General features: G+C 36.9%; 1 protein-coding gene across 1 annotated transcript in view; it reads right to left on the reverse strand.

The window, feature by feature from the left end:
* Positions 1–27,386, reverse strand: part of LOC139128043 (hyalin-like) — a 79,348-nt gene that overhangs the window by 34,500 nt on the left and 17,462 nt on the right. Inside the window, exons 3-7 of the mRNA XM_070693908.1 lie at positions 17,114–17,347; positions 16,670–16,909; positions 13,872–14,197; positions 13,406–13,508; positions 12,227–12,358 (exon numbers count right to left, since the gene is read on the reverse strand). Coding sequence (XP_070550009.1) covers positions 12,227–12,358; positions 13,406–13,508; positions 13,872–14,197; positions 16,670–16,909; positions 17,114–17,347 — 1,035 coding nt within the window. The remainder of the gene's footprint in view (positions 1–12,226; positions 12,359–13,405; positions 13,509–13,871; positions 14,198–16,669; positions 16,910–17,113; positions 17,348–27,386) is intronic.

Below are 27,386 nucleotides of genomic sequence, written 5' to 3' on the forward strand. Positions count from 1 at the left end.
TTTTCACATATTGCTTTCTTTTTGCGACATTCTAAAGAATTTATCATTTCCCATTTCTTAATTATGTTTAAATGTATATTAGATTCTGTTGTCTACAACTGATGATTCCAAGAAAATGTTTGTAACGTCATTTTTATGAACCAAATAAAAGCTTTGTTCAAATCACAGTGTACACTAACATTACAATCATTTTGCAAAACTCAGAATTTGATTATTCGAGTTTTATAAACTTCATCCAATATACATGCAAAAACATAAGAATACACAATTTTATTGTAACCAAAAACAATATTTATTGTTTTTTTTAGTAAAAATAGTGTGGCAAAGCCTAAAAAACCAACCGAAACCCTCAAAGTGTCATAAGGGAACCATTTCTGGATAAGGTTGGTTTTGTGGCATGTCCATCATTAGTATAATAAAATTAGATATGAACTGAAAATGCTCACGTGTTTCATTATATTGCAGTTATGTGTAAATTTGAACCTTTGCCACATGTTTTCACTTTATTGAAAGTGTTATGATCAACATAATGAATATATAAAGCACAGATTAATGCTAAATCCAAGTATATATCCCCAATCAGGAAATTTATTAAAATATGCAAATCAGGAATTGACTGAAATGTTCTCATTAAATATGCAAATTAGGAATTGGCTGAAGTAAAAATGTTAAATGACTTTCAATAATGTCCTATTGTCATAGTATCTTTAATGTAAAAAGCAATTCGTCAAATGTGGTCTAGTCATAGACAGTACAAGCGGGAAGATGGTCTAGTCAAGACAGATAAAAATCCCTAATAAGAAGAGTTAATTAAATATGCAAATTAGGAATTGGCTGAAGTAAAAACGTTTAATGACTTTCAATCATGTTGTTTTATAGTATCTTCAATATATGTTGCACGATTCATCAACTTCAGTCGAGTCAATTCAGATATATATCCCTAATTATTGAAGTTCATTAAATATGTAAATAAGGTATTGGCTGAAGTGAAATTGCTTAATGATTTTGAATAATGTTATATCATAGTATCTTCAATGTACACAGCAAGTTTCATCAACTTTGGTCAAGTCAATTCAGATATATATATCTTATTATGAAAGTTTATTAAATATGCAAATAAGTATTTGGCTGAAGTAAAAATGCTTAATGACTTTCAAATAATTACAAAACTTCATGAAATATGCAAATGAGCTATTTATTAACTTGACACTGCCCAATGCTTCTAAGTATAATTAGATATATATCAGATCAATATTTGTTGCTAGTATCATCAAGTTTGTTGCAGCAATTTCAGAGTTATGTCACTAATAACAAAAGTTCATTAAATATGCAAATGAGCAGATAATTGACATGACACTCATAGTATCATGATAATGCTCTGAGATTGTCATCTGTGAAAAGTTTCATGAAATTTTGTGCAGTATTTCTTGATATATGTCTACACTGTCATTACCGTCTCCATAGGAAAACCATTGTACGGAAAAAAACGATATTGCATAACTTCCTTAATATGTAAGCTGCACTAACCAAAATCTAATCAGTTCTTGTAAGTAGCATATGATTCCTGTTTACGAAATCTGACTTGAATCCGTTCAGGCGTTTTTGAGTTATCGTGTAAACAGACAGACAGACAGACACACACACACACTAACACACACACACACGGACAGACAGACAGACATCGCTATGACATTAGCCCACGTGTTCACACACGTGAGCTAATTAGGTCTTAGAACACAACACTATCAATGTTGATGATGTCGCTGTCTTTTATCATATTCTGAGCTCTGCATGTCATCTCCAAGCCTTCCTCTTTTCATCCACCAACAGTAACATTGAAGAGAAAAAAAATGCAGAAAGGACTACAGTATATTGTCTTTTCAAAGTACAGCACTGTATGTAAAACATACAAAAACTTTCTCAGTTTGTTTTCTCAATTATAAATCGCCTACAATAAATCTCACCCCCTTATATGGCGTTAATATGATTACCTAGCACTGGTAGTGAGATATAATCTCGATATCATTAAATGCTATTACATTTTTACGTATTCAGAAACCACAAAGCATTTTGAAATACATACAATATCAGCGTATGTTTATAATTATTACAAAATGCGTTAACTAATGTTACAAAACGCGTTTTATTACAAAACGCTGATACCCTTATTACAAATCGCGTAAACAATATTTTATTACAAAATGCTGATACCCTTATTACAAAATGCGTAGACCATTTTATTACAAAATGCTGATACCCTTATTACATTTTGCGTAAGTTATTACAAAATGCGTCATATTACAAAATGCCGCAGTACACACCACTCCACGCAGTATCTGTCTGATCGCAGTGCATTGTGGGAGATAACGGCAATTAAGGAATTCCATCTGATCACTCCACTGTCAGAAGCGATGGAAGATCAAATCACGTGACTTACTTTGTAACCGGGGTTACATATATTCTACAAAAAAGAGTATCCCGAGTTTATTAATCTAGACATAGCTAACTGAAAGGCGGGAGGGGTACATTTTTCGCGAAGCTTCAATTTCGGTGTAAATGATAACAATAAATTCAAGTAAAAAAACTGGATACTATTTTCTGAAATTTAATATTTCGCTTGAAACAACCGTATATGGAGAATACTGACTATTTTTTTTCATTATCTTTCCTCATTCTAATGAAGACTGATACAAAAATTATTGAAACAAGATAAGCAAAATGAAAACGCATAAGAGGAAATGCCAAGAGGATTTGACCGGTTCAGAAGGGCTTGACACCGCGATTTCTTCTTAGTGAAGCTTCATTACGTATTCATGGTGACCCCTGGGCCAGCTGTCAATAAGTTTGGGAGCTTTTGTCTTTTGGCCTGCTTTGCATATGACGTGGTTGGACACGACCTGCCAATCACCCAGGTAGTCAATTAAACTATTAATTGACTGTTTACCGACCCAATTAACACTATCCAGCAGTATCAGTCATATTTTAATCGCTTGGCCCGGGTGAGCACAACGTAGGAACGCGTGTATTTCAGTGTGGTGTCGTTTGTACCATCGTGCGTTTGAAGTCCTCGTTTCACCATAGACCCTCGAGTTAAACGGGACAGGCAACTGCTGAGATTCTTTATGCGATCTATCTTGGAATATATTAAAGTTTATTTACCAAGCGGTCCCCGAGAACAATACTTCGTACTTAACACTGAATCTCATTAACGATCAAACTGACGTTCTGAATATGTACACTTTGCTCTTGCATGGCACGTTCCGAGTAATGGCACGGAGAATTTAAGGGTTTTTTATATACTAGTCATGGTGAATGTTCTGGTAACGATGAAGATCACATTTTGGATTCTAGCCGAAGACAACGGGCCAAAAAACAGACGATAAAAACAGTGTACATTTGGCCGGAGACGCTGCAGAAAACTCTTGCTAGGTATCGACAATATAAGTTAACATTCCCTACCCTAAAAATCTCCGATAACAACAAACATTTACAAGTTAGACAGCTTTACACTTCCCCAGTCCTGCGAAACGAAAATCTGACCTTTATTTCATCTGTCACGCAAAATTTGACGAAAATCAGGGAACATAAAAAATGACTACTCCATTGGAGCTCAAATACACTACCTCTAACATTTTGGTACTGTTGTAGCCTAAAGAAACACCAAAGTTCGGATAAACTGCACATGTGTACATCCGCAAAGTACTAGAAAATATATTTGTAACACTGACTTTCGCTGTCAGGAGAAACTTTGCGATAAATCGGGACTCTCCAACGGTTGGTGAAGTCAGAAGCGGTAAGGTACACCTGCATTTACACAACGCTGAACGCTGTCCTCGTAAATTTGGCCGTTCACAGTTTTCAAACAACAACATTTCAGTAGTTAACATACATACTTTACCGAATCATGGAACACTCCTCGCACAGAAAATATTCTGAGGGTTAAAAAACTGCAAAAAACGAGGGAAAATTCGGAGATACACGGACGATTGCGGAATGTAAACAACTCTGTGATGTCAACTGCTGTCAAGTCTGTAACTGCAGCGGTATGTGTTTTGGATTTATATTCGAAACTTTGTCACTTCACAGCAACATACTAACTCCCTGCAGACTTCTTGTTGCATCGAATCTCGCTATCAATATGTAAAAAGTATTTTAAAACCATTTGCACGAAAATTCTCAAAATAGTTGTAACACTTTTCTTTCTAAAAATGGACTTGCGGGTAATCCGGAGTAACTTGTAATCCGAAAACATTATTACCGCATGCACGTGTCTATGAACCGGACGTTGTGCAGTCGATCGGGTCCAGCTTCATTCCGTCCCCGACCCATTAACACCTCTTAATTATTCCAAGATAGATCGCACGCTGCTAATCTCATAGACCCTTTGTTCTCTATCGCAGTTCCTTGTCCCTTTTCTCGAGGGTCTATGGTTTCACCTACAGTATTACCTTCAAGGTGACAGGCTTACTATTAAAGTTCAGTATCATGGCACCGAGTTCTGCCCACGGTGAAAACCAACTGTTTTGCCTTCTAATGACTGCCCGTCGCTGCCCGTCCTGAATGTAGCCTATCTATAGCTACAGTAATCAGTCAATATATAATACCCCGAACCTTATCCTTTTTATATAAACTTGTAAAATCATAGTTCGAGCCGTTAAATTGTCGACTTTCGATCCGATATACAGGCTGATCGTTGAATCGCACCGGCGCATCCATGTTTACTTGCCCCATAAGCTTACTACTCTGCAAAGGGTGGGTAGATGGAATTCCTGGGCAAAAAATGAACACCGGGGAGAAACTTTTTGTGAATCCATGTGAAAACATAAATCATTTATCAGTTTTGATATATACTCCTAAATTGTTAGTTTGATTAAAATCGAGACCACATTAAGGGGCTATGCAGACTGTCCATGTACGCACACACAGTGACAAGAAGGCGGCTAACACCTACTCACCAAGCACATCAAATCGGCGAAAAGAAGCATAAAAAGCTAGGCTCATCGCCAAAACAAACGCGCCAAGCGCTAACAAAAAACCCATACCAAGCGGCCCTTTTCAGGGCCACCAAATACTCCAAAAAGAGAACTACCAAAAAAACCATAAAATGATATAGAACACACAAAAACTTAAAAGAAATAACAAAAATCGTACACATAACAAACAACTGAAACACAACATTAAATACAAAATAAACAATCACCGTAACGTAACAGAAAAAATGGCCGTGGAAATAAATCAGCTATTTCCAAAGAAAAGCCGACAACAACATGAAATTCAACGACAACCTATCATCGCTCAAACTATGAAACTCCGAAAAAAATACTAGGCAAAAGCCTTAAAATTCAACAACAAAACCAAACAGAACATAACCACCTCAGGATTTCAACAAATAAAGTCGTAAAATGTGACTACGCTACATCGTGAGACACAAACAATCGCAACAACACCAATTCTAAGAAAAATCAAAGTGGACTCCACGAACAACAAAAAAACAAAAACTCGAAAGCTATCTGAAGCTGCCAAACTCGCACTTCGAGAGATACCCTTTCAAACAAGGAAACAAAACATATCGCGTGCCAAAAGAATCGCGATAAACCAGCTTGCAAACAATAGACAAATTTCGGGGAAAAAAACCTTCGACAAGGGTCGGTTTTTCGTTATTGTCAACACAAACGATTACGTACTCGAATGCGAAAGGCAATTACGCAACACTCAGTATTATACACAACAAGCCAGAACAAACAGTAAACAAAGTAAACGAAATATTAATCAAAATGTACGAGAACAAGCACATCAACCAGGATTCTTGTAAGTATCTTGATCCAATAAACATAAAATCCGTACCCCGCAGTGGTACTTATTGCCTAAAAATTCACAAACCTCCGCAAAAATCTAAAAGACACACCAGTCAAAACAAAATTTACCGAAGTAAAGAATCATAGAACAAACAAATCGAACCACCAAACGGACTCACAACGTGACCAAAAATTAATACTTGCCTTGCTAATCGAAGAGCAAGACCACTAAAATGTATTAAAATAAATTTTCACAAACACAAACTAAGAAAAGAATCTACACTGCGACTGATGAGAAACCACACTCGGGTTTCGGAACGCAAGCGTCAAAGGGCGATTCTATCAACTTTTGTAACATTATAGGTCCGGCTGCGTCTCGCCATAAGCTTTCCCCACACAAACAAAACATTACCGTACACACTAATCCAAACTTCTCTACAAATATCCAAAGCGAATCAAACATTTCATTAACACAAACAATCGGATAAGAATGTAGGAACACATTTTTGAAACGAATCAAACACAAACTCGACACAAAAACATTTAGGATAGTTAGGTGGGGAGCCTCTTTCACATTTTTTACATCTCGCTATACAGTCTATGATTCTAAAAATAAAGTCATCTGCCACTTTTCTGTATACGCGGTTTGGCAAAACTCATCTCGCCAATCGAAAGTCGGGTGATTTCATGGTTCTTTGGGGCACTCAAGTGTACGTCGAGATTAAGGAATGTGGTTACATTCGCGATGTTTTATTCTCGAAATTATTTATTTCTTCAGGGAAAATGCATATAATTTATGCTGTTAGAAATACTGGCCGCTCATAAACAAGGTAATAAATTCAATATATGTGCATCTTTACTTTTATTGTCAAAGTACCACCGACACCAACAAAAAACCAAATGATTCAGTCCAGGTATTTGCAACTCTGCAATCCGACTGGTCAACAGGAAATCAACCATAGGTATCTTTTGGCACGCGTATACGCCAGTCACCTAGGCGACGGTAATCTGCACCACTTATCACCATCGGGAAGGTACTCCTCCCCCTATACCACTGGCGATCCCACCCTCAAGGCACTGCGTCATGCGACTAAGCATTGTTATTGTAATTTCCTGCATAAAATTAACAGCGAGGTCAACCGGTCAAATCCTCTTGGGATTTCCTGGCATGGCCCTTACATTCAAAATGCAAAATCTTTATTGGCAAACAAAATAGTTGTTCTAATTAAACGTATTTAAGGAACATAATGTGAAAATGTCATACAAATTGACGCAGATAGGGAAGGGTTAAATTCTGTTGAAATCTTAAAATTGGAAGAAAATAGAAGTCAGGATATCAAGTTATTTGCTCAAATTTGCATACATTAACTCTCCTTTCTCACCACACTGCATCTTATCGCGTCTTACCGCAGACGAGAGAATCAGCAGAGAGTAATTTCATTCGTGGCTGTTTGCTCAGCCATTTTACTATTATCGTTGTTTGCGCACGACTTGTCGTATTTATCTTATTTTTCGATCACCCTCGCTGAGGTGTCTAGATGGGGTTCGTGCTTCCAAATATTAAGCAAGTCGCCTTGCAAACCGGTTTATTTGTTTTCCCCTGTCTTTTTCTCTCTGATGAATATATATTTCCGATATACATCCATGTATATTTCCGAATGTATATTTCCCTTGTTTTGCCTGTTTATTGAATAAGGCTCCATTGGCCATAACTTTTTAATGTATTCTCCAGCACATATGTTACGATATATAGGTTAACAGATCAGCTGTACCCATGGACACATCGACTTATATCGCACAACAAAACTATCAAGTGTCACATAGAACATTAATTTGTAAACAAAAATAATTTTTTTCCAAGACACAAGGGAAACAAAAATATGAAGCCTGAAAGTGTATCAAATTTTGTGCGTCTGAATATTTAGGAGTTCCCTCAGTTCCGGTATTTAATTTTTTTTAATAAATCAATCACATGTACCAAGTAAAATTTTCAAGGACCAATTCACCTCGTTTTCGTTTTTCACATTTAAGTCTCACTGATTTGTTTAAGGTAGAATGCGACTCGAAAGTGATACCCTTAATCTTTGCAAAGGAGGATGGGATAAGACAAATATATGACACAGATCTGAGTGAGTAACATGTGCATTTAATTGCATATTATCATTCGGTCGGTGATACTCATGTAAATATACATGTGAATACTCATGTGGATATGCTCTTAAATATACATGTGGATAATGAAAAAAATACTCGTTAAATATACATGTGAATACACTCTTAAGGGGAAAGCTGAACAGTTCTCTAAAACCTTTAAAAGACATGGCATACTAATGGATATGAAAGGTAATGAAAATTGATAGCATTTCTATTTTTCGATCATATCTATGAAATACAGTGTCGTGTTCCTTACAAGTGAATAACAATTCAACACTCACGTTTTCCCGACTATATTTTACTCTGCAGTACTCTCTAAATGTTATTTGTCAATTTTCGTAATTTTCTTTGTACTAAAATAAAAAACTCGGACGCAGGGAATAAACAAGTGTTCAATTAAATGCGTCGCACACTTCAATTATTTTAGACTTCCGCCGGCGTTGTAATCAACAAAAGCTGTTACAATTTTATCTTCTACCAAATATAAACTAATTTTCGAGACTAAAATAGCGATCATTCTTCTTTACACATCCGTTGTCCTTAGAAGATTGAACCTCAAATGATCAAAATGTACACGTTGTTTGAACGTTTGTATGTTCATTGAAACCCCATTCACCGTAGTAAGTAGGCAGGGTTCTAAATATCTCAAAAATTGAAAAGAATATGAAGATGTTTAGAGACAACATCTACAAATACATTGAAGGAAACAGGTCAACTATTCATTTTTAGTGGTTTGCAAAAAAGTTCGTTAATACAAAGTAAATAAATCATATGCGCTATCATATACCTAATTGCATTTTGCAAATGTTCGGTTTGTATTTGATCTTGTTTTTGAAAATCGCCATGAGAGTGAATTATTAAATAATACTTGATATATGTGTTTCATTTTATCCATCCTGCGAGGCCGAAAGTGTAAGGAATAGCAGAATTCTGGAGAAATGGGGTCAGGATGGGATCCAATGCCCAAGTGAGGGAAGAATGACCGAGGTGACCCCCAGAAAGAGGGTATGTGTGGAGATATGAAGGCTACTGGTAAGAGATTGTGTGTCTGTTGATTTGCGACATGGTGTCCTGCTGATTTCGCAGGCATCAGAGTAATGCTTACGGAATGCATCCTGGATTTGATTGGCCGAGTTGAGCGGTCGGGTGAGAAACAATCACCAATGCCGGTATGGCTCTGCAATGAGTCAATTGCTCCACTAATTCTGTCAGTAGTCAGCCTGCAGCTTGTACAAGGGGTTTAGGCAGAGTAATTGGTCTGACGCAGGGTTTATCTCGTGGACGTGTCAACTTTTTGAGCGTAGCCCATTGGCTGATATGCTTGTTGAATGTGACGCACAAAAACATATACCGCTGGTTGCCGAGTTGAAGGTATGAACAAGCGGCAGAAGTGAGTAATTGACGGCAGTCCGTACACAACGAACAATGAGATTTGAATGAATGAAACGTGACAAGAATAAAGGCTAACTCATGCTCTCTGCTGTGTGCAGAGAAAGAGCTGATAGGCATAGAGAAAAATTTGCCTCCAGAGACATACTACGTCTGATAGTGTCTTAGGCTTGACGAAGCAGTGTGTCGAGTCAACAAAACAGATCTGGGTCAGAGACATGGCTACATTTAAAGTGAATTTAAATAGATAAAATCTGATAAAATGGCTTAACGTTTAAAGGTTGAAATGGCGTCCGAATAGTCCGATGTATAATTATCATATATAAAAACACTGTAAAGAATATAATAGTCAATGATGATGGGCTCAACTGTCATACTTTTCAAAATGGTAGCTTTACAGGCACCTGAAAAATAGGTTTTTCGATTTTTGCCGCGGTCACCAGTTTTGCCTATGGCAGTCAGTAAGGCAGTGGTAGGAGGCCGTATGACGTTTGGAACACACGGCATCGTACGTATGTAACTATGTATCTATAGTGTGTACCTTTACGTAAAATACATCACTCTACACAATATGTTTCATCGTTCATTAGGGTTGTAGGCGTTATAAAATGTCACGTCTCAGGCATGGATAATGAACAACAACAAAAGACTGAGAGAGTACTTCAGTGAGAAGATTCTGCAGCACACTGTGGTCATTAACATTACTCGATGGAATCCGCATAAGATTTAGTGGAAACTGTCGTGAATGTGGTCAGGTGATTACAGAGGCACACCGTGGTTGATAAGTTGGACGTTGGTGACACCTTGAAATGATAAAGAAACAAGAAAAAGGTGACTTTATAACAGCAGCGTTCCCTTGTTTGACCCTGAACTGTACTAAATACTGTTGGAATGTGAATCTTGATAAGATTATTATTACCGAATTTCGATGACCATAAAACGTTGGTAAAATGTGTTATTTCGATGTCTTGAAATTGTGTTGATTAGACATCGGCCATCACGTTTGAGACGATAGTGAGGTTCCGTTAATTGTTATGATTTCTCCGTATATTTTTGCACAATAATTTGAGTGCTTGAAATTGGAACTTTGTATCAATTTACATTTCAAAAATTAAAATACTCTTTTGGCAAGACGAAAAGTATGATATTCACGAATGCTTCGCACTTATTCTTAATGACAGCATAGTCACCAAGGATATTTCAAACGTTCGATTAGATACGAATTTTGAGCCAATGTTACTTTCTAAAATCGCTAAGTTGTCATCGAAATAAAAAAAATCACGAAGGATAGTACGGGCTTGGAAATTGAAATGCTAAATTTTTTGCTTTAACTTTCTTCATTGAATATAACAACCGTTCATAAATTTTAACCATCGGGTCACCATGAAAGCTAGAAACACAAGTAACATTTACCGACATTTGAAATGCAAATAGGCTGCCATCCCTATGTTCACTTGATGGGGTTCAATAAAGTTTTCGATTTTCGAAATAATAAAGATTTTTTTCTAACTTCAATACCTTTTATCAAACCCCATGGCAGAACTGAAAATAATCTCTAAAATAGATAGCCCGAATATCTGCCCTGATGCTCATTCTAAGTTGTTTGAAAGCGACTAACAAACAGCAACAACAAATTCTTGCCAAGCATTGAATGTTCAAACTGCCCTTGGGTCTTTACCTTGCAACCGTCACTTTTCCATATCCCGGACACTTCATTCAGATAGCTACACATGATATGCTTGACACTCATTGAGAACTTGATGTTGTGTTCTAAAGTATAATAAAAACGCTTATTGAAGTTCATTCGATGCAATAATGCTTGTCGGAAACGGTTGCCAATGTATGGAAAACGCCGATATGCGTTCGGTGTTCAAATGTATAGAAATGTATGTGTTTTCTTTTATTAGTTTCCTATCAGTCATCTAAACTTGCTGACTTATTTATATAGCTTAGACGACTTCAAATACAAACCATATCAGTTTGATATAACGTTTTGTACTCTTTGTTTTTTGTTTCGTTAGAACAGTTAAAGTCATTGAGTTAAACTTGTCATCACAGACGGACTTGAATTTCGATAAGAGTCACAAATTGCTCGACAACAACACCTTCGCATTTTGTATGCAAGCAACATGATTGTTTGGCTTGCTCAATAAGTTGTATACAAATACATGACACAGAAAGGAAAACAACATTAAAAGTGTTCCTTCTCTTTAATGCACGTTTAGGTCACATGAGCAGTTTTCAGGACGCAATGAGAAAGAGCTGGTCTGTCGCCCATTTCCTCCAAAGTACATTCCGACAAACAAAAAGGAAGCATTAAAATCTTTAACTTACTCTGCGGCACTGTAAAGGTCAGTTGATATCCCCCGGTCATTAAAAAGTAGTATTCAGGGATGAATATACTTGAATGAACACCTTGAAAACGAACATCTAAAGAAACTGAATTTGCATGGTATTCCGTGGAATTCTCGCCGAGGTCATAGAGAATGTATACCGTAGTATTTCCATAAAGTGGATCGGGGCTGTTGAGCTGTATAATGACAGCATGGAACAGCTGTGATAACTGTAATCAAGGAACGATGCATGTAAATACTGTGTAAGTTTCAATAACGATTGGAAACAAAATATAACTTAGTAACGTTTCTCTTGAGGGACGGAAATAAAATGTCTCTCTTTTCCTCCCTTCCGCCCTCCCTCCCTCCTTCCCTGTCTGTCTGTCTGTCTGTCTGTCTGTCTGTCTGTCTGTCTCTCTCTCTCTCTCTCTCTCTCTCTCTCTCTCTCTCTCTCTCTCTCTCTCATCTCTCGTCCTCTCTCTCTCTCTCTCTCTCTCTCTCTCTCTCTCTCTCTCTCTCTCTCTCTCTCTCGCCCGCCCTTGCTCTCTATCTCACTTACATTGAATGTAAATCCAAAGTATGTGACGTCATCGTCTTCAAGATATACACCTTCAATCGTCAATTCGGTCTCAGGTGAGGGAGGATCACTGGTAAATATTATGCTGATGTCTTCTTTGGTGTCTTTCACTTGACAATTGTCATAAAAAGGTTGCAATAAAATAATACGTGTTTATTGATTGCGTAAATTCGGCAACTTGGAGCGCATACAACATCCAACCATATATTGAGGGTTGCGCTCATTAGGTCTTTGCTGAGTCATTAACGTTAACTTTTGAATAAATAATGTAAAAATTACGTCTTAATGGTTCATTTGCTTGACTTATTGGAAAGCCTGCCAGTGCTTAATGCATTCAAATATATTCTTTACTGCTAATACTCGAATTTTGTATTTGACGACTCACCAAAAATAAAATGAGCGTGTCCAAGAATTAATTAGCGCGTGTTTCGGCTAGGTTAAACATCAAATCATGTACCGCTGTTTTCGGAAACAACGCTTAAAGATACACCGTTACAAAGCACACGAACGGATGAATATATAACAAATAAACAAATAAATAAACGCAAGAACACAAGTATTCATATCTCCAAACAATAAAAAACACATGGGAAGACACAAATTGACGAGATATCGTATGTCAGAGAACAAAAACATACTGTTATATAGGAATTAAATAATATTTACTTTAGCAACAAAACTACTTCTAAAATTAAAAATATGAGAAATAACAGTATCAAGTGAATAATTGAAATAATCGCGCTTTGAAACACAACTTGAGAAATAATTAGACAAGAAGTGTACAAGTAACGAAGGTCTAACACTGAAAAACATTCAGCAGCGTCCAAATATATAATTTTCAGAAAGATACCAACAAAAGCAACTATGAAATTCATTTAAAAAAAAAAAAAAAACTCTTGGAAGCATATATCCTCCGTGTCACTTACATCGTTACAGGAGAGAAATATGGAAAGAAAATGATTCTATAATTTCTGCACTTCATATGTAAACTTGTTCGTCGGAGATACATTTCTGAACATTATATAAATGCATGAAAAATGCTTTTGGACAGACCAAATTATGGAAAAACATAAAACATAGTAACAACGATCTCATCAAAAACTGCAGCGTCGGTGTTGCAGGAATTGGTTGAACAAAAGGTAACTTGATAGCTTTACCTTCTAGCTCATTGCCTTCTCTGTCAGTAAAGGACAAACTCAAAACATCATTTGTGTAAGCCTTGCTACCAAGTTGAAATGATCTTCTGTTCAACCGTTTTACCTGTTTACGATTGAAGAGAAAGTTTGAATGGTCAGATTATAGCAAGATGATTCCCCAACCTGCTTGACAATGTACGATCATGTACGAATTTTTAATACGATTAGTATATATAAAAAAAGTCCTTCAGAGTATGTCGAGCGTGTACTCGAACGAATTTTGCCATCGTCCCGTATAACCTGTCAGGATGTTTAAAGCAATTATGATGAGATGTGAAGCTGATCTTCCAGATCAGTTTGGCATTATAATTCTATGAACATGTGTACACAAAATATATTTGACGAAATGGCTTAAAACAAAAAGCTTAAACACTTGGATGTATTTTCTTGTCTCAGCGTAAAGATATATTGATTAAACTATACTCACAATCCTGTTAACGGTACCTTGAGATGGCCTGACAGCGAAGAGTGTTTCTGCTGGTGGCAGTTTAAATTCGTTTCCGTCGCCCAATTTTACTGTCACATTGGTGAGTTTTTCCACCTCATCGCTTTCCAAATTTAAACGAATTGAGGGGGTGCTATATACGACAGGACCACTACCAGGGTCATTGTAGTGAAGAATAAACTTGGCTAGGCTATCTGTTGCATCCAGCACGGATTGTGTCAACAAATATCTGTTTTGATCACCAAACTCAGTCACAAGTGAAGCGTTCTGTAACATTGCTATTCCTGTATCCATTGAATCGAGTATATCTGGGGCGTTAACGAATGTTTACTAGTGAGTTCACGCTTAAAAGACGAATATTTATGAGAGAGAGAGAGAGAGAGAGAGAGAGAGAGAGAGAGAGAGAGAGAGAGAGAGAGAGAGAGAGAGAGAGAGAGAGAGAGAGAGAGAGAGAGAGAGAGAGAGAGAGACAGACAGACAGACAGACAGACAGACAGACAGACAGACAGACAGACAGACATATATGGAGAGACAGAGAAGGAGGGAGTTAGGAGAGACAGAGACAGATAAACAGACTGCCAGATGGACTAGCATAGACAGACCTGGACAGAAACACGGACAGACTTAGAGACAGAAGGAGAGGGGAAGTCCTTCGCAACAGGCTCGTTTCTTACATAAAGAATTTAAAATGGGAAATGAAGTGTAATGAAAAAATATATTTATGTGTCCTAACATAATTCCTATCTGCAAGAAAATATAATTGATTTTGCAGCTTCATCACAAATGTTTACATAGGACATCAAATATAACTGTAAAGGCAATTTTTTTAAAGTCAACAATAAAATGAGACATGCTCAATAACTTAGAGCTCATGTTTAGATTCTTTACCTCACGCTTGACTCTTATGAATGCAGTGGAAATTCATTTATCATGATACATATTTTCTCAACCGATATCCTTGCAATGATGGCTCAATTTATGCTAACCATCCCGAATATCTCTGCTTGATACATATTTTGATTATTCCATCATCATTGGTATTTGGCTATTGTATTTTAAAGTTCGTTTGCGTACCATGTGAACAAAGGTAAAGCATGCAAATATATCGGTTATAGATGTAAACAACATATATTCGAATGTTTGAACCCTTTTATGATATAACTCTTTTCATGAAAACTGCATCTTTGATATTTCACATACTATGATAAACGATGATTTTAACATTTCCAAGGAATCACAAACCAAACACTAGCATAGCAGTAGATTATAATGCATTGATTTGTTCACCAATGACGATTACAATAGGAAAGGCAATGGTTCTAGGATGAACAGTTAGATGGGCTAAAACTTAGAGCTAATAGGAACATAGATAAATAAGGCAATGCCGGTTTTGAAAACCCCGACGACATACTGAATGTAGGATTGGGATACAACAAGACAATAAACATACGTTTTGGAAAGTCTTGCCAAAAGTCAATTACATTGCATATTTAATTTGTTTTTGCGATACCATAAACAAAATTGTTATCTCAGCACTCACCTTGAGCCATAATTTGGCTTTCGTTTACTGAAACGTTGACATTGTAAAGCCCAGAGATCGCATCTGATAATTTACCAAGCCCTTCGATGATCTTTGACAAACAAGCAAAAGCAAAAAATGGAGAAGATGTTTATGTTAGTTTTCCTGTCTTCAAATATTCGTTTTTTGAAGAATCATTTGTAATGCAAAATTAATTATAACTCTTATTAAATTTTAGTCACCATGACGTTTTTCAAGTTGTCGTTAAACAAACTTTTTCCATTGCATTGGCATGTCATTGAAAATAAACATAACTCACAGATCTGTACTAACCTTATATACTGACAGGTTTGTGCTAGTTGTATTCAGCTCATCAATTAGCGGCTTTGAAGAAGCTTCATTTATTTTGGAATGCAGACAAAGAAATAAAGGGAACCATCAATTATTAGTAGGACAATTCCATGATGTTAGTTATCTTTGGAATAAATTGTTTTAGGTTTTAAAGTTTAATAATGATGCTGATAACATCATGATAAAACATGTGTGTTTCATGCACCATCGAAGCTAAGAGCCATTTGTTCATATATTACAAAAAACGTACACTTTCATACGCGGCTGCAACAAATTATCAAATCAGGAGAAAGCCCGGACTGTATTAATTTTACCATTTCAACCTTGTTTAGGTGTGCCAACAAATCAGGAATATTTGGGCTGTTGGCATTTATGACAAATGACATTATTTAAGTGCCACATCACAAATAGGATCATTTCTGGTCCTGTCAGATAATAGAATCTACTTCCTGGCTTGTTTGTATGGAACGAATCATATTGTCTGGAACCCATAGTAAAGGTCTCTCACATGCCATGATCGACTGAGAGAAATGACAGTGATTTCTGGTCCTGTCAGATAATAGAATCTACTTCCTGGCTTGTTTGTATGGAACGAATTATATTGTCTGGAACCCATAGTAAAGGTATCTCACATGCCATGATCGACCGAGAGTAATGACAGTGATTGACAATTAATGAAATTGACGCAGACAGGTGTATAGGTATAACACTAATTGACCACGTGAGAGTGAGAAATGAAGTGAACGAAAATTTCTGTAATTAAGCTTTGATGTTTGTTGCAAAGTACATCTGATTCATTGCTATTGACTGAACATGAACAAAAATGCTGAAAACAAATCAAATTAAGTATCATCTAGAATGTTTTGATAAAGTAAGACCCGTAGAAAATCAGTCATCTTGTTCGACCTACCTTTTACAATTACAGAGAACCAACAGTTAGCGGTATTGCCCGAGGGATCCTCAGCTTCGTACGACACCGTTGTGACGCCGATGGTAAAGTTATTTCCAGGTTCATGGCTTCCAGTCACACTAACACTGCCAGAATTATCCGTTGCGTTGGGCAATGCCCATGTCACTCGGATTTTAGGTGCGTCTAAGTAGGTCTTCCTCTCTACGTTTGATGGACATATGACGACAGGCTTCTGGGAGTCTGCAAAGATGGAGCAATTATCTGTTAAGTACTCTTTAGTTCTATGCCTATCATGTGGAGATTCGACATCAGCATATCGTAGTCTTTGTTTGTTTTGCGTCCTTCAGATGCCGTTTGCATATATATGGCGACATATATGAATACAATTACTGCACTCCAGAATTTGAGGTGTCAGTCATATTCGAAAATCGTATAATATCATACCTTGCACAATGCCAGTCATCAAATCTGAAGCTGAATACGCTGGTGCTGCGCTACTTTTCAGCCAACATGCTCCAGCCCATGGACCACCGAGTTTGCCGTACGTCCAAGCCTTACATCCAAATGTTTCAAGGCAATATGCACAGCAGTCTTCACTTGACGATTTATAGGCTTGCGAGCCAGCTATGTCCCATCCAGGACGATTTTTATCATCCTCGAAGGTACATAATGACTGCTCTGCATTGATGAAAACACATTTGTCAAGAGAAATACTGAGTGAGTGGATGAGGACAAAAAGGGGAAAAGGAATCGCAGCTGAAGGAAGGAAGAGGGAGGGAAACAGTCCTGAGCTAGTAAGTCCGTTAATGAGTAGTAAGTTTCAGTAGGTTTCAAAAGAAGGTTAGTGAGGAAGTAGTATATAAGATTGTGTGGGAAAAAGGCACTAGGTCGCCGGGAACAAAAGAAAAGAGGGTTCTCGAGTGAATAAGTTCGAAAGTAAGTAAGCAAACAAACAAAAAACGAACGAACAAACAAACAAAACAAGAAAGCCTCATTAATTTGTCTTACCTCGTCATTTGTACAATTAATAAAGCTTGAGCTAAAGAATAGTGTTCTCTAAAAATTATAGAGTTGATGTACGTCGGTTCAGCCCTTTAAACAATCTAACGTTCATTTTCACAATATAACACGTTTAATACTTATCATTGTGGACATCTCACAATTAACCAGATAGTTTGTTAAATATCTTTTAAATGCACGAAATATTCACAATCTTCAGTACACAAAGAGATGTCCTGCACTAAAAGTGTACACGACCAAAAGAGATCGAACTAACAAAATCCGATGTCGTACCGCGAAGCTACATACGAAACTGGGTATGAGACAATCTGCGTCCTCATGTATTAGCGGAAAGGAGTATGTGCAGATGCTTTGGCAATGCATCACACAAATTAGCTTTCTGTGTCAGTGTCAACATCATTTTGCATTTCCCCTTATCGTGTGACGTACTAATTGTCATAACAGTTCCATCGGTATAGCTTCATGTTTGCTCTTGTTCTGACTGTCTGTTCTGATGCCTGGATGGTCGCCAGTGTCGCACAACTCGTCCGTTCGTTCACCTGCAGCTCGTTAATAATCCAATATTTACAGACAGGTTGCCCCATACTAATAAATTTTACAGCTTCACCATTTTGTGTATCAATTGATAGTGTAAAACTGTCAATAGTGTAAACCCGTTGATTGTATAGGGGACGACATCGCCTGGGCTGACAGCTAATATCGAGTTGAAACCGATTTCAACTTCTTTGTCAGAGCCAGAACGATCGATTGCGAGTACATGTTTCTCACTGTATTGCCAATATGCTTTGGCCAGTAGGAAACTACGTTTCAGTGGTCCTTACTCTTGAGCCTTGTAAAAGTTTTGATTGGCCCGTACTTAATATGCACAGACAAAGAATGATAGGTATATTATTTGGCATCGCCACCCAGTAGCCATTGCGTCCAGCTCATCGCACTCTGCATCTGCCTAGATGATTTGCGTTAGAGCTCAGCATGCAATCATTCTTCTGATCGATCAGGAGAACATCTTCTATTTTAATTTTAACCATTACAGTTATTGGGACATGTTGATAACAATTTTGTCAATGTATTATTAACGAACTGTTTCTTGGGATTTCTATGCAAATGCAAATGCAATTATCGCAAAAGGACGAGCAATCAATGGACAATAGAACTCGTGAGCTTTCATCACGCATAGTGTTTTTAAGTGTCTTTACTGAGCGATAAAATGACTGATATTATCTGAGTGTTCGTTGGTAGACTAATCATATTGGCGTTGACAATAATTGAATGATTATATATGATTATAGATGATTAATATGATAGGAGATGTATTTTGAGACCTGTAACCATAACTACATGCAGAGCTTAACATATTCTAATTGCAAATGAATTATTGAAGGTATAGGTAACTCCACAGAAACAAGTACACAATAAACATTCAAGAATGCGAAATGGATCGTTTATCTTTCAAAATTGATATTTGAATCGTTTTAGTTGCTGCAATTGCTAATATTTATTTTAATTCTGTAAAAGTGCGGCATTCCGGCTATCAATATTGTTAAGGTAGAACAGCGACACAACCCATTTACATGGGATTTTGATGTTACAACTCTACAATCAATTTGTCCATTGGTTTTGTTTATGTTATAGACGTTAAATTCATATTTCATGGAGTAAAATCCAATATTCGTTACCAAGTGCTTCAACTATGGTGTATAAAATATTATTCCTACTAAGGGATCAACTTTTTCTTGCAACTTCCGGTAACTTCTCAAGTATTTGTGAAAATATTAACTCCGCACAAAGTCAGTTTTACATTTAAAGCTTAATCTGCATAATAGTGTTCTTTAATCAAATATCTGTAATTGTTGGTATCGTGTTATCCTTTGCGCAATCTACCTTTTTATCTATACTTGATAACGTATCGTACAAATCAATGTGCACAGCTCATAACTAATCTTTTATAGCTCGTGCTTGCAGTACCTAATCTTCTAAGTGCTACAAACATGATCAAAATCTTCAGCACATATACGCGATGTCCTGTACTGAAAGTGAACACGTTAAAACGATCGGAATTACAAAAGTTCATGCCTTACCGCGAATTTATGGAACTTACTATTGGTATTAGAATAGGCAAGCTGCGTCATCATGTGTTAGCGGAAAAGATAGGCAAACGTAAGAGGACGAGCGGATGTTATGGCCAGTCGTCATTCAAATCACGATTTGAACGAAAATCGACTTCCATCGTCAATTTCAAAATCATTTTGTATTTCCTTCTACCGTGTGATACATCAAGAGTCATAATGGTTGACGTTTCAAAGATATAGGTTAATGCTTGCATTTCGTCGTGCTGTTGAAGTTCACTTGTGTCGCACAATTCGTTCCTTTAACCTTCAGCTCGTTCATCAATAGCTATTATAGACGAGGCGCGTACTTATATGTGTACAGCATATAAAGGCAGTATTAAAATTGTACAATGCTCTAGCTTTCATCAAGGAACAGTAAACCATTTTCTTTAACAAATCAATAACTAAATTGAGGCCAGCCGTTTACCGATATGACCGCAAACGCTGTGTTAACTGTAAAGGGATAAGATTGCAAATGTTTTCTAACACCAAGAGCTTGGAAATGAGCCCCTACAAGTGGTGGATGCAAGCGATCTATAAAAAATGAAGTCTAAAATCTGTCTCTCTAAGTTAACTTGACAGCCTTACCATTCGACGCACAATTGAACGTACGCATTTAGAATTGTCAATAGTGAAAACGCATTGATCTTATATGGCGACAATACCATGGGATAGATGTCTGAGTTGGCAAATTATGTCGACAGTAACGAAAAAATACGGGGGAAATCGCTCATAGCATAGACTGCCCGGCATTCACATTCACATTCAACAAGGTATATTTCATAAATTGCCTCAAGGTGTTTCTCTCTCAATAGGCATTGGCATGTATTCTAAGTTAAGTTAACAGCTCAACCATTTGTCCCTACGGTAATATATTTTCAGGGATACAGACTGTTACTGTCGAAATGTCAGAAATACTGACGAAATACTGTCAGTATGTTGGCATTCTAGTCACATGAAGAAGGAGTACAAAAGCAATGGCAATATGGAAGGTACGTATTTGGACATCTGAACTTGATTTGCACGATCATATAAACTCTATTTTAACAAAGCTAATACACTTCCTGATTTCCTTCGCAGAAACCTCCACAGTGGCTCCCGCTCTATTCATTTGTATTAGACGCCGTCGAAAATATAAACCAAGAAATTCTTCGTCAGAATCATTTTGGTACATTGCACGTTTAAATAGCTCCGGAGTACAAAAAGCGTTTCATTGGTCTCTATTTACAATTTTTTTGTACTTGGAAGTCGATATCATAAATCATTTAAAAAGAATTGTTGCTTACCTATGTTCTGATTAGTCCATGCATAATGCACAAACACCAAAGATAGTAGGCATGTTATTCGACGAGCACATGATCTCCACCCTGAAGCCATTGCCTCAAGCTCATTTCACTCTGCATCTGCAATGGTGAATGGGCAAGCACACCTTATCCATATAGATAAGAACAATATGTAGTTTATTAGATTGTAGTCATTAAAGACATTGATATTCTAAAAATAAATCCGTCAATTCCTATACATAATTAAAGAACCTTTTGTGGACATTTCTATAGCTACATGGACATAATTCTCGCAAAAACACGGGCGATCAACAGAGATAAAACCCGCAAGCTTTCAACAATCGCAATGCTGCTCGAGATATATTTCCCTTTTTGTTTTTTCCCTAAATCAAAATAACGGATATTACCCGAGATTCGAACAACACTATCGGTCGACAGGCAAACTAACTTAGGGAAAGTAACCTGATGACTAATTAACTGACTGGCAGCAGCTGTCGCTTTACCACATAGAACGTTGAATAAAATGCTTGAAAGGTTCTTATTACAAATACAAGAATTAAAAATGGCGTAACTCTACTGTAACAAGGCAAAAAATATGTTCAAGAATGCTACTCCTGAATTGGATTGTTTAAACCATTCTTATGAATAATGTAAATGTTTAGCTTTTTACTCATAAAAGTGTACCATTGCGACTAATATATTGCCACTTGCAGTATAGGAAAAAAGGCACATCGATCCTTTCTATTTAACATCACTGTGGGTGATTAAGCTCACAAATCTAAAAAACATAATTATGTTCTGTTTTATGACAACTCGTCATTTTAAATTACGTATAACGGACGCGACAAAAATTTTTATAGTTCAGGATCTTGCAAAGAAAATAATTGCACGAAAGGAGGACACGAAAAGCGTCGAAAACATAGAAAATAACTTGTAGATTTTCTATCAACTCTGGTAAAATATTCGGACTTCGAGCGTAAAACTTATAGACTCCTCCCCCATATGTGTTTAACTGTGGTACGTTTTTACAAAAAACTATGACAACTGAAGAAACTCTAACGAGATTAAATACTACAATTTTCTGGATCAAAGATGATACTTTGAAGGAAATTTATCATTGATAATTTGATTTACCGTTACGGGAACCTACACCAGGGTTGTGTCTATCCTCAAGCCAGATCCAACGGACCTGAGTGGCATTGAAATCTATAGCTTTTACTATGATTCAGCATTAATACGTGTGATTTGATACTACTCCTGGGTATCACAATGACTCTATGCTCTAGCAAGGTGACTATTTATGGCTAATAACATCCTAAGAGCAGGAATATTTCTTGTGTAGACAGTAGCTACCTGGACATGATGTAAATTGGAAGAAATGTTTGAATACACTACGTTCGTCTGCAAGTCAACATTTTTAGTTAAGCATATGAATGTTGAAAGTAAAATTGTTCATTCATTTTATTTTAATTGCGTTGACACCGACATATGATAAACGATAAATCAATAATGTTATAAAGTAAAGTCCAATATTTCTTCGCGTCGGTTCAAAAGGGTCTTACATTTTCGCACAAATCATTCTTCTTCTGAAAATAACTTAAAATGACTTTTAACCTTGTCTTAAATTGAAAAAAGTAAATCTTTGAGGAGCTATTGTACAATATATTAGAACATCATTGCGGTCCACATTATGGATTCCCGTATTAAAATGTACTTTTTCTTGAGCACCTGTGAAATCTTGAAATTTGCAGTTACGTTCGTACTGCAGAGACACGACGATTTGTTATTAAGTGTTTTACCTACGATGTATAACATGTTCTATTTTCACTCAATGATCACCTTTTTCTTGGAACTCCCGGTAACTTATAAAGTATATTTGACGATATGAGAAATGACAGAAGCTCGAAGTCAGTGAGTTTTAAAGTTTAAAGTAAAAAATAGTGTTCCGTCGTAAAAAGTGAAAAGTTTTCTTTCGCCAAGCAAACCCGTAATGGCGGATCAGAAAAGAATTGTAAAAATTTGAGATTCCGAATATCTGTCCCTTGGGCGTATACTAATTTAGTTTACTTTACAGGTGTACCATTTTACGTGCAATTAATAGTTTAGTATTGTGAGTGTAGTAACAACATTATGTGATATGTCTAAACAAACAATTACTGAAGACATTGTCGAAAAAAATATCAGGAGATGTTTTCATTGCCTTCAATATCCAGCATGCATATTTAAGGAGGAATAGGCCTTCTTTATAAATTACCACAAGGTTTTTCTTTCTCAATATATCTGTGAATAAAATCTAAGTAATGGTATCAGCTGAGCCAGTAGGCCCTAGGGCAATAGAGTTTCAGAGACAAAGACTGTGACGGCTCGGGCATCATCAATATTTCGATCACGACCACCATCCCTTGGGCGGGCAATAAATCGTGATATTGCCCTCGCTCTCATGCGTTATTATTTAAAGAATGTCACAGTGTCAGCAATGTTATCGCATGCAAGGCGTGCGAAAGCGATGGCGTTGTGTTAACTTGCATAAAGACTTGATGTGAATAAATCCCCGTCAAAAATATAAATCAAAAAGTTTGCTTTTCGAGCATTTTTTTTTTGAGTTCATACCTTCATCGTTTTCTCTATCGCAATTCGTTATGTCTGTTGCGATTTCATTTTTCTCTAGGAAATAACCTGCCTGACTTCATGCTTTGGCAGTAAATTGCTTTTCAGTATCTTAACTCGCAAGTTTTATAGTACTTGGAAGTCACACTTATAAATTTTCATTGATTTAAAAACTTGTCGCTTACCCATGTTCTTATTAGCCCGTACATAATGCACAAAGACAAACGATAGTAGGTATGTTATTTGGCAAGCGAATGATCTTCAACCTGTAGCCATTGCCTCAGGCTAATTACATTCTGCGTCTGCTTCAGCAAATAGGCAAACATATATTGTTCTGATCAAATTGAACAGTTTGCAGTATACCACATTGCAGTCATTAAATAAATTGAGATTCCAAAAAAAATTCGTCAATGCGTATACATAATTAACGAACCCTTTATGGCGGTTTCTATAGCTATACGAACAATATTATTGCAAAAACACCGGCGATCTACAGAAATAAAACACGTCACTTTTCCCATTTTAGTTTATTTCTGAATCAAAATAACGGCTATTTATTGATGTTCGAACAACACTTGGTTGATAGACAAAGTGGAAGTGAACAGTAACTTGAGTACAAATAAATTGACGGACAGCGGCTGTCGTTTGCCATATATAAAAGACGTTGCACATAGAGCGTAAGATGTTTTGATTACAAATACAATTATTACGAACAAGGGTTTCTTGATAGAAACAATAATATAAAATACCTTCAAGAATGCAGAACGGCTACAATTCAAGGTGAATGTTTAAGCAATTCTAATGAATGATGTAAATGCCTGGCGTTTTTATTCTGTAAATTAAAGTATAGCATTGCGGCTATAAATATTGCAACTTGCAGTATAGAGAAAAACGGCACACCCTATTTAACATCTCTGCGGGAGTTTGGAGTCACAACTATACACGTGCCAACACGTATTGAGGATCTAGTTCGAATATAAGGAATATGTTGGCCTAGAAATAATTGCGCATAAGGGGGGCATGGCAAGCGTTGAAAACGTAGAAACTGTCTTTCAACTCTAGTGCAATTACTTCAAACTACCACTGACGCCTTCATCAACTTTAGGGAGGCTTCTTTAAGGACTTTATCCCTACTCTTTATAGACTATTTTGCACTGTATACTAGTAGTGTATTTATGCCTCGAGACCGAACAAAACCACTAAAATATATTTGGAAATACATTTTTCTGACTTTGTGCGTGAAATTCCTATATGGGATTAACTGTGGTCAGTGCTGCAAAAGCAAGCATGACACCAAAAGACGCCCCAACGATATGAAATATTAAAATGATACTTTGAAAACATTGTTTTGTATCGTTTGAATGCTAATCTGATTTACCCTTACGTGACCCTACTGAACAAAGTTACGCCTTACGAGTGTATCCACAAGCCAGATTCAACGGGTCAGCTCGAAATTAAATTCTGGTAGTTCTACTATGAATCAGCATTTAATAGTATGATGTGGCACTACCCTGCGGTAACACTTTGCTCCAGCAAGGTGAATATTCATAGCTAATAACTTCCACAGAGAAGACATATCTGCTGTGTAGACAGTGGCTGTCAGCACATGCTGCAAATTGGAGTACTACTAGATTTAATACTTGTGTCTGACAATCGGCACTTATAAGCACTGCTCATTACACATCTTGACATAGAAAGCAAAGTATTCATCTGCTTTACTAGCTCACATGTTCACACACGTGAGCTAATGTCGTAGCCATGTCTGACTGCCTGGCCGTGTGAGTGTTTTAATGTGTGTGTGTCTGTCTGTCTGTCTGTTTACATGATTACTCAAAAAAGACCGAAGTGATTCAAATAAGATTAAGAAGACAGGTACAGTACGCTAATTACAAGAACTGTGTAGATTTTGGTTAGTGTGGCTTGCATATTAATGAAATTATGAACTGATTTTTTTTTTTTCATATAACGGTTTCCTACGGAGACAGTAATGACAATGTCGACATATATCAGAATATACTGCACAAAATTTCATGAAAAGTTTAAAAGATGACAATCTCAAAACATTTATGTGATGCTGTGAGAGTCATAACAATTATCTGTTCATTGCATATTTAATGAGCTGTTGTAATTAGTAATATAACTCCGAAATTTCTACACTAAATTCGATGATACCTGCTACAGATATGGACCTGATAGATATCATACTGTACTGCGAAGCATTTGACAGTGTCAAGTAAATAAATATATCATTTGCATATTTAATGAAGTTTTGAAATTAGTCATTTAACTCCGAAAAAGCTGCTCCAAATTGGATGAAGTCTACTGCAGATACTCATTACAACTTCCCCGATGCTAACTTGACACCTATTAACGCCTGTAAATCAGATGTGAAAAAGCGCCACCTGTATGCATTTCGCGGCGAAGTGTAAATGAAGTTAGTTTGCTCACAGTATTAGTTAATGAGGGGATTATTGACGATGAATTTTCTGGCCAGCATTATGCAATGCGGACCTTGATATGCTCACCCTCAAGTCTTCAACACGATACGGACTAAGCTTATGGCTGACCCTTACCATGGATGTAAAAAATAAACATCCATGCCCATGGGTTGACCCATGGAGCTAGAAAAGGACGTCTCTTCTTGGAGGATGTCAGAGTGATAAATCGATACCGGTTTTGGCTGTGCAATGCAAGAGTACATTGGCACCTGATTATGTGTACCTAGACGTGTATAAATCATCAGATCCGTTTCTAGCTCCATGGTGTAAGACTACGACTTTATTTTTGACTGACTGCACCAGCGATGGTCCGCATCAAACAGTATTACAGAAGAAAATTTACACCGCAAATTTCCATGGACTCTTTTCCATTTTTTTTGAAATCACATTACACCTGCACTTATCGTGAAGGCTCACTTCTCAGCCGTAAAACATTAGTTAAAGCTAGGTTTTCATATCAGTGACGTGTGCATGTGCGCAATTTTACTGTTGCTAAAGAGTGTCAATCGTCCTTCTGTGAATGCTAAAACACTTCTCCGAGCCATAGACCCTCGAGGGTCTATGTCCGAGCATAGCATCAATAACTTGCAATGTCTCTTCCTACCTCCATGAGTAAAGTAACATCCCCGGAAGATTTTATTTTCTGACATTTTGATCCTGCATACCCTCTGCTTGTTGACAAGCAATGAAGCTAACGAGCGTCCTACTGTTCACCATATCCTTGCCCCGAAAACGACTACGAGGCAGATTATGTCAATTTTTCAAATTTCCATGTGAGAGAGTGGATGTAATCAGATAATTTTCTGGAACTACCAGGCTATGATCACCTCATCCAATCATTACCCGTTTTCCGAACGATCTCTTGATATTAATTTAGTGTGTCATGATCAAAGTTTCACTTTATTACAATGCTGAACTTCTTTCGAGAAACTTAGAAATAAAGATCGATTATTTTTGCCATGTGTACACGCCAACGAGATGCTTTTGTCTAGCAGGAGCGGAGATTAAACCCAGTGGGCCATGGATGCCTTCTGATCTGAATAAAACGTTGGGTATCTTTAGAGCGGCAGTGTTTCACCATGAAGGCGCGACTTTGCACAATTTTTAAAAAATCGGATATTAACTATCTAGTATCGAAGTTTGACGATTTCGGGACAAGTATCGATACTAGACGATACTAGAATGACTTGCCTCGTGCCTC

The sequence above is a fragment of the Ptychodera flava genome, chromosome 3, assembly GCF_041260155.1.
Source record: "Ptychodera flava strain L36383 chromosome 3, AS_Pfla_20210202, whole genome shotgun sequence".
Taxonomy (NCBI): Eukaryota; Metazoa; Hemichordata; class Enteropneusta; family Ptychoderidae; genus Ptychodera; species Ptychodera flava.